General features: G+C 57.0%; 1 protein-coding gene across 1 annotated transcript in view; it reads right to left on the reverse strand.

The window, feature by feature from the left end:
- Positions 1-2,479: 2,479 nt before the first annotated feature.
- CUNH4orf50 (chromosome unknown C4orf50 homolog) overlaps positions 2,480-12,031 on the reverse strand; it is a 49,480-nt gene continuing 39,928 nt past the window's right edge. The window contains exon 7 of the mRNA XM_070012403.1: positions 2,480-5,081. Within this exon, the coding sequence (XP_069868504.1) occupies positions 4,995-5,081 (87 nt within the window). The 3' untranslated portion in view covers positions 2,480-4,994. The remainder of the gene's footprint in view (positions 5,082-12,031) is intronic.

The following is a 12,031-nucleotide window of genomic DNA, read 5'->3' on the forward strand; positions in this document are numbered from 1 at the left end:
TGGAGGCACCAGAGATGGTTAAAGAATGTGTGTCAACACCAAACGGCCACTGGCACAAAGGGAGGAAGGAAGTCTGCTTTGGTAAATTTCTCTCCCCCCCTGAAGTTTGGGGTGCAAGCAATAGTGTGCAAAAGATCCATGCACCCAGTACTTCATCTCAACTTTCTGTGACCTTCCATAACTAGCCACCAAGGGCTCAGCTTCCAGACCAGACGCTGGAGAGGCTGGGATAATCAATCACAATCAAATGTCACATATTTCATTTCTCTAAGTCTCACCCACCGCTTACAAAGGGGGTGGGGCTACGGGGTAGACTCCTGATCAGAAATGTTTCAAAGAGGAGAGCCTTGTCCGCCAACTCGGAATACATTTTTTTTTTTTTTTTTAGAAAGAAGTAAAATGTATGTAATGGAATCCACAGTGGCATCTTGGAGTTTAATCAGCACTGGGAGTAAGGGAATTGAGAGGAACCATGGGACTGTGGCTGGACGGCTCTGGCCTATCTGCTGTTGGAGTCTCTGGGGGAGGGGTGCTTTGCACCCCCACACCTGAGTAAAGTGGCGCGGAAGGGGCCTAGACACCCATGATGTTGTTGTTGTTGTTGTTGTTTCCGCCGGTACTTGGGCCTGGGTGCTGTCCCTTAGCTTTCTCATTCAAGGCCGGCACTCTACTATTTGATCCACAGCCCCACTTCTGGCTTTTTGCTAGATATGAGTCTCATGGCCTTTCCTGCCCAGGCTGGCTTTTGAACCACAATCCTCAGATCCTAGCCTCCTGACTAGCTAGGATCACAGGTCCGAGTAACTGGTGTTTTAGGAAGCTCTGCAGGTGAGTCTAGCACGCCAACATGGGGTGGTCACTGCTTTTGGGTGACATCTTCACGCTCCACAAATGGCCTGCAGGGGAGGAGCTGCAGAGCCTGTGACCCCACCCCCTCCCCCCCCACGCCGGGCCTGCTGACAGCCCTCCCTCACACACCACACCATCCCGACAGATTTTCTTTAAAAAACAAAACACAGTGTCTAAAAGATGTCAGAAGTGTCTGGCACCCTATTCTCAGAAGTTGATTGAGTTATCAAAAAGAAAGAAAGAAAAAAGTCACTTTCCAGACCTGGGACTTCAGCCTGGGATCAAATGGAGCTGTGAATTTCTCTTGAAAGCAGCTCAGAGCCCAAGGAGATAAGACGGCCCACACTGAGAGAGCTCGGCAAGAAAGTGAGGACTGAGACACACAGAAACACTTTTTCCCGAGGATCCGGGTTGCGGGTCCCAGGCGGTCACCGGTTTCTCTCCAGGCTGCGAAAGCCGTGTCGAGTGACTGAGCGCCTGCCACCTTCTCACTGAAAAGCGAGTCATAAATTCCCATGCGCTTGGTGGTTTGACTTGCTCGAAGCAGGCAGGAAGGGGGTGGAGGCAGAGATTCAAGCGGCACTCACCTACATCTACTTACCAGCTCGGGGGGAGGGGGTCCGAGATGGCATGGGTTCCACATAAAGGAAAGAAGTCCTTGAACTCAGACAGGTGCAAAAGGATAGGAGGGAGATAGATGGTCACCCACAGGAAATGAAGAAAGAAGGGGGGCCTGGAACGCTCAGGGCCTGCCCAGAGGCTCTGTGGGGCCGTTTACCATAGAAGACAACCAACTTGGTCCAATCCTGGCTGTCATCGAGCAGCTGGTCCGCTGAACCCCTCTCCGGGCTCCGTTTCACCATCTGTAACGGGTGGGTGGAAGGGGGCTGGAGGGAAGGGTGAGCCCCTCTCTTGGCCTGCTGGGGGGGGGGGGCTGCCCGAGCCCAGGCCTTCTCAGCCCACAGGGCCTCCGGCCGCCGCTGTGCGTCTGGGCGGCCTCCCTCACCGCTGGCACACCTATTTTAAGCACCCGGCCTAGCAGTTCGTGGGGAAGCGTTGCCATGCCAACTCGCTGGCGGTTGCTAATCATAATCTATGGAAGCGTAGTACAACCATCTGACAGGCAATTCTTTTCTTCCTTAGCCTGGGGACTTTCCCCCAATTGTCCTAAAACAGATCACCTCTCATTCCCACAGGCACACAGTAGGTCCGCAGTAAACACACAGTAGGTCATGACCCGAATACAGACACTACCCAGTGCTTCCCTGCCCAGTATCTCCGTCAGCGGCGGGGCGGGCGCTGCATTATCCCACTGCCAGGTGAGGAAGCCAAGGAGAGGAAGCACTCTGTCTGGCCCCAGAGTTACGGGAGCTGCAGAACTTGGTCCCTTATGCCAGGCGGTCACTGTGTTCCCTCCAGGATAGGAAAGTCTCAAAACCCCAACCCTGTTCGCTTGTGCAGAATGCAAGAATGCGTTTCCATCCGCGCTCCCATTTCACTGCGAGTCCCAGGTAAGGAAAGAGGCAGGCTCCGCACCCCTGCAAGCAACCCCCATGGGGACAGGAATGAAGGGTTCACTCCAGGGACGTTTGGTTGGCCCTGGGTGACTCAGAAGCCTCCCTCAGGGAGTCTAGAAAGGACACAGGGACAGCAGAAGCATGAGGGGATGGAAAGACCAGTGCTAGCTGACGGTCAGGCGCCAGGGCAAGCAGGTGATATGGATGGGCGGCTCCGGTCCAGCCCCAGCAGAGCCTGGCTATTTATTATGAATTTGCAGCTAGCCATGGGGGTGCGGTGGCACTGACCACGTGCACACAGCTGACTGACCGGCGGGCAGGCTGCACACTCCATGAGTGTGTGTGGGGGGTGCAAGGTTTTCTCTTGTGCAGTGTCTGGCACTGAGTGGACAACGTTGGTTGAATGAGTGGAGGAAATTTGATGAGCCGCAAGTCATAACTCCAAACACCTCTGAGCTGTGGCGGGAGCCAGCGGGGCGTGGGGGGCGGGGGAGGGAGTGGGGAGCTGGCAGCTCCATCTCCTTCCTTCTTTCCCCGAGAAAATATGGCAACCTTCTCCATCAGAGGCACACAGAGAAAGGGAACCAGACTTTACTGAGCATCTACTATGTGCCAAGCCCCTTCCAGCTCTCGCTGCGCCTGGTGGCGGGAGGGCAGGGCTAGGCTTCCCATCACCATTGCCCAGTGGAGCACCCTGCGGAGGGGCGCACGGCTGGACTGTCCGGAGGAGGGTGGCTTCCGAAATCAGCCTGACAGACCGAAGTTAATGCTCTGACAACGACGGCGGCAGGGAAGGCGATCAGAGACCTTGGGGTAAACATCACTGCACTTGTTCAAGAGCATTCGGGGAGCACATATTCTCTGTTGGGTGCTCTCCCTGCCTGGCCTCAGTTATCCTCAGAACGGCCCCAGGGGGAGGCCCCATGCTGAGTCACTTGACCCCCTGTGCCGCCATTACTAGAGCTTCCCACGGTCGATCTCCGCCCGGGACACGGGCCAGGGCCGCCTGGCCCTTTCTGGGTCCCTCCATCGTTAGCACGTTGTGTCGTTGTGTCGCGGAGTCACGGCTGGCGGAGGCCAGGCAGCGTGCGTGCTGGGTGGCACCGATGCGGGGAGCTGTGAGGCCCACGGCACTGGGTGCCTGCCAGTGGGGGAGGGGAGGGGAGCCTCAGGCAGCAACCACAACCGTCAGGAAAACCAGGTCCAAAGTTGCCAGATGCACCGATTTTTCGAAGACAAGGCAGCTCCAGAGTGCATATAAGAAATCTCTTGGTTACAAAATATCACTTGGTGATTCCAGTATCTAAAACATCCAGCAGAGGTGTTTTACACAATAGCTGCCCATCTTCCTGACGCCAAGGAGGGGGAACGTCCTGATTCAACAATGTTGGGCGAGTGGACAAACAAAATGTGGGAAAGACATCTGCTTAACACGGGAGGGGCCTGAGCACACAAGCTCCAACTGGAGGGCCGTGGAAACATCGTGCTAAGTCAAATAAACCCATCACAAAAGAACAGGATTGTATGGTTTCCCGTAAATGGGATCATAGGAATGAAGTCCCTGAAGTAGTGACATTCAGTGGGTGTCAGGAGCTGGGGACGGTGCTTAAACACTGCGTAATGGGACAGTTTCAGTAGCAGAAGATGAAGGATGGATGGATGGATGGATGGATGGATGGGTGGATGGGTGGATGGATGGCTCAACATGTGAATGGACTTATGCCTCTGAACTGGATGCTTAAGATGGTTAAAATGGAAAGTTTTGTGTTAAAGAACTCAAAAGATATAAACCAAACAAGACACTCCTTGGAGCCAAGTCCAGCTCCAGGCTGGCCAGTGTGCCTGCTGAGGACTAGAGTTCTTCGTCTGGGTCATGACGCGTGTCTGCCCCTCACCCCTTCCACAGGCAACGCCCAGCTCTGCTGTGCCGGCCCCGCCCACCCGGCTGCTGTCTCAGGCAGGCATGGCGCAGGCTGGATGGTTTGGTGGTGAACTGATGGCCCGTTGGGCCCGTGGGAAGGGAGGCCGGCCGGGGTCATGACATGGCAGAGCTGGAGGTCACCAGCAGAGCTGGGGATCTGGGGTCCCTAACAGTCTTTCTCGCTAGGTCACTGGAATGTCTAGATTTCAGATCCCTGGCCATCTCTCCAGTGGGTGGCCTGCCCAGGTGGGACTTGCACTCAGCCTGAGCCCACGTAGGAGTTGTGTGATTTCCTGCCGGCTAGGTTGCCGCCTGCTGCCCCCAGCCCTTGCTGTGTGTGGAACTCCGTAGAGGGCTTCAGGTGCAGCGTGCTCCGGACTGGTGTCTGGGGTGAACAGGAGACAGATTCACGTTCTCAAACATGGTGCTGGCCCGCCATGTGTGGGGCATTCTCCCAGCGTCCAGCCCATTGGCCAGCAGTCACGACCCTCAAGTCAGTGGGAGGGTCCTGGGGAGACGCAGTGCAGCGGGTGCTGCTGAGGACAGAAAGCGATGGTGTGCATCCCAGACCCCAGGACCCTGCCACCAGCAGGTGCCAACCACTGCTGGCTTCTCAGGGGCAGCAGTCACCTCTGACCTCCAGCGGGGTCTTGGGTTAGGAGGAGGGACATTCGGTGTGTCGCTCGGCTCTCTGAAGGGATCCTGAGTCACAGGGCCTCCTCTGCCCCGACGGCCGCTAGGGAGGGATGGAAATCTTCTCCGGCATGACTGGCCTGCCCAGACTGTCTTGTCTCCTGCAACAAAGAAGACGGGAAGATGAGATTTCAGGGGAGTCAGGCGGAGATTTCAGGGGAGTCAGGCGGTGTTTCAGGTGGTGTTTCAGGGATTTCAGGTGGTGTTCGTGCGGCGCCGGCCCCACGCCCGGCCTCCTGGGCTGCGAGGCCTGTGTCTCGGGAGTCTATGCCATGGAGCTCCCACTGCAGACTTTGCCCGGCCCGTGCGTGTGCACAATCCCTGCACGCGGTGTGCATGCTCGTGAGGCGTCGTGCACACCGGGCAGACAGGGGCTCCTTCACGGAGGTCAATGCCAAAAAAGGAAGAGAGAAACCGAGGGCCCAGGATTGCGTCAAACCTTCATCCACCAGCGCTACCAGACACCTGCTCCCAGCGGGCGGGCAGCGGACTCGGGGCGGGCTTGTCCCCTGGGGCTCCATGAGGACAAGCAGATAGAAGGTTGTGTAGGAACCACAGGAAACATGCCCTCGAAGGAGGGGCAGAGTGAGATGACTCCAGGGGTCAACAAGGAGCAGTGGAGGGGAGGAGAGCAGGGAGGAGCCCGCACGGCGGGCAGCCTGTGCAAAGGCCCTGTGGAGAGAGGGGAGTGTGCGCAGCCCATGCGGAAAGAATACAGAACCCCGAGGGGCTGTGCGGTGGGAGGGGGGGAGCTGCGGCACAGAGCTGGGACCGGACAAGGACACAGAGATGATTCTGGAAGGATGAAAGGGAGGTAGGAACGCAGGCATGGGCAGGGTACTGGAGACGATGAAGGGTTTCCTGGGCAGAGAACACAGCTGGGCAGATGCCAATGGGCCGGAGACAGCGCAGGCCGGGAGAGGCTGCTCTGTTGGCCGAGCGGAGCCGACGCAGAGGCTGCCAGCTTCGTAAGCACATCGGGCAGCTCATCAGCGAAGGGGGGCCAGAAGGGGAGGCCCGCGGAGCGCAGCACCCTTGTTCAGCTCCCTGGCTGTGTCACCCTGGCAAGCCCCGCTGGAACGCTGTGGCTGCACAGCGAGACGGAGATGCCCGGCCCGGCCCAGGCCTCGGGCGGGCCCAGGCCTCGGGCAGGCCCAGGCCTCGGGCGGGCTGGCTCACTGAAACCCCTTGCTGCTTCCTGTGGAGGTGTTCACAGTCTGCTCTGCCAAGTGTATTTATATCTCTCTGCTTGTGCATTGTGCATTCCGAGAGGAGGGGAGAAAAAGACAAAAATAAAGGCGAAAACAGACTCGATCCAAATCATCCAACCTCACGAGACCATCGCTACCCTGGCTTCACTTAAGCACTTGGAACCCTTTCTGAGAAATCAGATCCCCAGGCAGATCTAGATTCAAGGACTCTGAGACAGGTCTCAGAGGCTCCAGGCTGCTTTGAGAGGGGTGGAGGTGTGTATATATGTTACACTCATCCAATAAACACATGCATGTTGGTGGAGGGGAGTGTCATTGAACCGAGGGCCCCAAAGTTGCTGTCGCTACAAGTAGACAGTGACATCAAACACAAGAGAGTGCCTCCCCCGCCTTGCCCACATCACACAGTTGACAAGGTTCACAGGAGAATGTGTCCATCCGTCTCACCAGGAATGAACCTACATGCTATTCTAGGACCAAAGAATGCCAGAGGTCCATCTCCAAAATCCAAGTGGGACACACACAGGTAATTATTTCTGGAAAAAGTCATGTTTAAAAGATTACAACAGACAGACACCAGTGGCTCACATCTGTCACCCTAGCTACTCAGGAGGCTGAGATCTGAGGATCATAGCTCAAAGCCAGCCCAGGCAGGAAAGTCTGTGAGACTCTTATCTCCAATGAACCACCTGAAAACTAGAAGTGGCGCTGTGGTTCAAGTGGTAGAGTGCTCACCTTGAGCTGAAGAGCTGAGGGACAGCGCCCAGGCCCAGAGTTCAAGACCCATGACCGACCAAAAAAAAGAAAAAATAACAGGCTGGGCATCATCCCAGCTTTATGGGAAATGTACATAGGAGGACTGTAGTTCAACTGGGCACAGACATAAATCTGAGTTGCTATTTATACCTAACGCAAAAAGCGTTGGGGACATAGCTCAAGTGGCAGAGCACCAACCTAGCCAGAAGGAGAACTTGAGTCTAAAACAAAATATTGCATTAGTCACAGAGATACATTTTAGCAGATGGTCAGCAGATGTGAAATATTAAGAGGAAATGACTTCAAAGGGGTATGTGGAATAGGGATTCTAGAAAAGATGTTAAAGTAAGAATGCTCACTACATTTACACATATACGCACTTACTCTATGGGTAAGAAATAAGGTCACTTGTATTTGAATTCTCCAGGTTTAACAACAGACTAGACACAGGTGAAGAGAGCTTCAGTGGACTGGAAGGCAGTCCTGAGGAAATCCACGGAGATGAGAGAAGTGGAATAAGAAGCATTCAGGAGTGGGTGCGTGGTGACGGCCCCTGAGCCGACATCGGAGTCTAGAGCCAGTGACAGGGAGATCCAGCCACGGAGAGGAGAGCAGCGGGCCCGGGGTCACAGGGGTCAGAGGCGGGAGCGGGCACGAGGCCGGAGCGGGTACACAGCCGGAGCAGGCTGGCATGTCTGGAGGAGAGGAAGCAGCCCTGCAGCCCTACCGTGTGTGAAGAAGATGGTGTTCGATAGCTCAGAAGCAGGGCTGGCGGGAGAAGCAGGCCTCCTGAGGGCCAAGGAGACTAACGGCGAGAGCTGACCCTTTGCTCACCCTCCCTCAGTCACTCACTCCTCAAGAAGTACCTCCCGTGCGCCAGGCCCGGTGCTCAAGGCCACAGGAAAGGCCTGGAGGTGAAGAAAGCCCAGATGCCTTTTCCCTGCAGAGCCGCTGGGGAGGAAGCGGTCGCGGCGGGCTGTGAGGTGCGGAGTCAGAGAACAGCTGCCATGAGCAAACCCAACCCGGAGATCAGGATGGACTTCTGGGAGGAGGCAGGAGGAGCAGAGCAGCATGGCTGCCAGACAGGACACCTGTGCTCTAGACACCAGCGGCCTTTCGGGTCCCTGCCAGCCCTGGGAGGAGACCATTTCATCCACACAGTCAGGCATCCTTGAGCTGGGGGGGGGGGGGTGGAGGAGGAAAAGGGGAAGAGGAGGAGGAGGGGGAGGAGAGGAAGAGAATGGGAAAGGGGAAGAGAAGGGACAGGAGGAGAGAAGGGGAGGAGGGGAAGAGAAGGGGGAGGAAGGGAGAAAGGGGAGGAAGATGAGGAGGGGGAAGAGAAGGAAGGGGAGGAGGGGAGGGAGAGGGAGGAGGAGGAGGGAGAGGAGGGAGAGGAGGGGGAGGAAGGAGGAGGGCACCAGGCTTCAGCCCCACATCACGTCCTAGTCGGAGGCTCCAGGCAGGGAGGCAGCCACAGGAGGGGGAGGAAGAAGCCCTGGGGCACCAGGAAATGAGGCCAAAAATGGGGACACGAGTCCATGCCCTATTTAGTTCCAGCCCTGAGTGAAGGGTACCGCGTCTGCACGCAGCCCGGGAGGGGACTGGCGGGTGCCGCTGCCCTTGACACCATCTGCCCCGGTAACCCCCAAATTCCTGGGGCCCCGCGGGGAGGTACAGCGGGGCCACATCCCCGCAGAGCCACCCTGGCCTGCTCCACAGACTCCCCCAGGGCTCAACCCACCCTGCACTGCCTGGGCCGAGCCAGATTCCTAGCAGGCTTCCCTCTCGGCAGGCAGCCCCATCCCATTCACACCGCCGCCAGACATCGCTAGAAAGATCACCGGCCTCCAGCCATGGTGCGTCTGTCTCTGATCTTGGAGGGCAGAGATGCAGAGGACACCATGCATGCGCGGCCTGGCCTCAGGGTCACTCGGGGTCACACGCGTGGACACGCCACAGCAGGCTGGCCGCCCTCGGTGGGTGGAGGGCCGCAGGGCAGGGGCACAGGCCAGCGGTCGCGGGCTCCGTGTGCCCAGCCTCCCAGCCGCTCCTCACCTTCATGTCCAGAGCTTAGGCCTTCCCATTTCCACTGCTACTAAATCAGCTCACTCTGATCCTCTTCTGAAGGTGAGCTCCACTACACCTGGGCGCGGCCCCTCGTGGCCAGAGGCCGTGAGGGCTGGAGTCAGCCAACCCCTGTGGAGCTGCACTCCCAGCCCTCCACAGTGACAGGTGACGGGGGATGGCGGGAGGGAGCGTGTGGAAGGATATATGGCGTCTGTGCCAAGAATCCTGACATGGAGTTGCACCAGTGTCCCAAGGGGAGGACCACCAGGGACAAAGCTCCATGACCCAGGAATGGTACCCAAGATGATGGCAGGCCCAGGTTGGTCCACTGCCCTGAGCCCTGGGCGGGTGCCCTGGGCATGCAAGAATCCCGTAGCTCCCCATGGTGCCTGTCAATCACTCTACCCTTCACAGACAGGCCGGGCGAGATTTGCTGAGAAAGAGCCCCAAGGTCGTGCAGATAGAAGTGGGAATGCAAAAGAGATCCAGTAGATCCCAGGTCCCACGCCCTCCCCAAACAAGACACAGAGACACACACAGGGAGGGCACCAAGCAGACCGGAAACACACAGGGAACAGCCCGAGCGCACCAGAAAAGTGTGCATGGGAAGCTGTGAGCAGGCAGGTCCTGACCCAGGACAGCTGGACTTAATTTTGATTTAATCTAAGTCCCGAGACAGAATGCAGCCTCATCCACAGATCTCCCCAGCACTCACCTGCGTTTGGGCAGGTAAAGGATCAAGTGGAAAACTCAGGATTCTTTTATTTTTTTCCAAACCAAAAGGCTTCCAAACTTAAGAGTCTATGCCATCTGGTCACTAACTTAATATTTCAAATGTGGTCTGTGTTTATGGTCCATGCGCTACTAGAAACAGGTTCAGTGTGAATCTCAGTGTTTTAATTAACATCCTAGTTTTTCGTAAGGAGCCTTCTAGAATACAGCCTTTTATAATTAGTTGAAGAAATGGAGGTCCCCCTCCCTCCCCACGGCAATCTTCAGCATGGTATCACTTCCTGATGTTCCAGCCAACATCCTCTACCCCATGCTGGCTGGCATTCTAGAAAGTTCCACATAGCCAGCCTCAGGAAATAAGCTCTTTGGGGATTCCTGGAGAGAGAAGGTATAGACTTTTCCCCCTGAGCTGTTCTTGTTTGGTGCCTCACCACTGAACTTGAAAGCACTGGGGATGTGTCCCCGTTTCTCTCTGGGGGGCCTCTGACCCCGCTCTGCGCTGCTCACTTGCAAGGCTGGCTGGCTCCTCCCCGTGGTAGCCCGCGTGGGGCACACGCAACAGCTCTCCTCAGGTGAGGCTCGGGTGGGCACGGGGAGGGCTGCCCGTGGTCAGAGGGCAGGTGATCATGTCAGGCACTCTTCCGATTTTAGGAACTTCACCCATGAGCGGAGATAGAACAAGATGGGCCGGGATGTGCGGGCCGTCCTAGAAGGAATCTCTCCCAGCCACGCGGGCCCATCTCTCCTGACACACTGAGCTCCTGGCTGGCCCGCCGTCCCTCTGAAAACAACAGCGCAGGAGGAAGCCGGCACGGTCCTCCTCTGTGTCCCCGGGGAAAAGAGGAAGGGGTGACGGCCACCCCCAGGCCCTGCCACGGCACAGAACAGAGACGGCGGTGGGAGCTGGCGGACGCCTAATGGATGCCCAAACCAGCGGATTCTGGGCCCTGCCAAGATCCCCCGGCTGGCGTCTGTCACCGCAGAGGTGGTAAGAGTGCGCAGGCAGGCGCCAGCATCCGTGCTTGTACGTGTGTCCATGTGTGGATGTGCGTGTAAAGGGCATGCGTGGAAGAGAATGAGAGAATGTGTGGATCAACAGGAGAAGGACAGGAGGAGCGGGGCCAGAAACGACTGGAATGAGCCAAATGTTGCATAACTGCTATGGAAACAACTCAAGGAACCTAATCGGGGTGGGTATAAAAGGTGCACGCGCACGCGCGTGTGTGTGTGTGTGTGCGCGCGCGCACGCGTGCACATGCATGCACGCTCGCGCTCTGGTACTGAACTCTTACCTAGCTTTTTTGACCAAGGCTGGTACTTCCCCTAACTACTTGAGTCACAGCTCCGTGTACAGCATTTTTCTGGATAACTGGAAATAAAAGGAGTCTCACAGACTTTCCTGCCCAGGCTGACTTTGAACCACAACCCTCAGGTCTCCACCCCTGGAGTAGCTAGGACGAGAAGCATGAGCCACCAGCATCCATCTCAAAGGCACCTCTTCCTTTTAGAATTCTTCGAGGACGTGTGTGTCCTTACACCAGGGACAGGCCGGGAAAGCACACCAGCGATCTGTCCCATGCCTGGGAGCTGGCCTCGGTCAGCTTCAGTACCATGGCAGATAGAGACGGCCGCTGGGAGGGACACCGGTCACTGCGGATGCCCAGAGGAGGCTGCCCTGCAGAGCCTGGAGCCTCAGGAAAGCACTGCCCAGGGCTTTCGTCTGCAGGAAGCAGTGTGTAAGGCTGGGCAGGCAGGTAGACCAGGGCCAGGACTGGACAGACTATATGATACAGGGCTTCAGCAACGTCTCTGTCTGTCCCGGGTAGAGTGGGATGGGGTGCTGAGCTGGTGTGAGTTAGATAAGGAGCTGTGGGTGTGTGCTCTGGGTTGTTTGCAATGCATATGAGATGGGCTCCACCATCTTTCCCATCAACCAGCCCTGCGGTGGGGGGGGGGGCTACCAGCAAGGCTCCTCCATGCCCAAACATCACCAAATACAAATCACCGGAATCAGACAAATACCAACCCCAGAACTATGCCCACCGGACCTCTGGCGTTCTTGCCCTGTCTGTTCAGCTGTGAAACAAGAATCCACCCAACGGGCAGTAGACAAAGCTGATACTCAGGGGGGTTTGCAAAAGGTCGAGCTGGTAGCTGAGGCTGAGCGTGACAGACACAGGGTGACAGTCCCCCAGGGACGTGCTGGCCCCTGCGGCTGGCCTGCTTGGCTCTGGGAGCCAGGCAGACCCAGGCAGCGGCTATTCCTGGAATAGATTCAGAGTGCG

The sequence above is a fragment of the Dipodomys merriami genome, unplaced genomic scaffold (genome assembly GCF_024711535.1).
Source record: "Dipodomys merriami isolate MVZ:Mamm:240054 unplaced genomic scaffold, mDipMer1.0.p SCAF_9, whole genome shotgun sequence".
Taxonomy (NCBI): Eukaryota; Metazoa; Chordata; class Mammalia; order Rodentia; family Heteromyidae; genus Dipodomys; species Dipodomys merriami.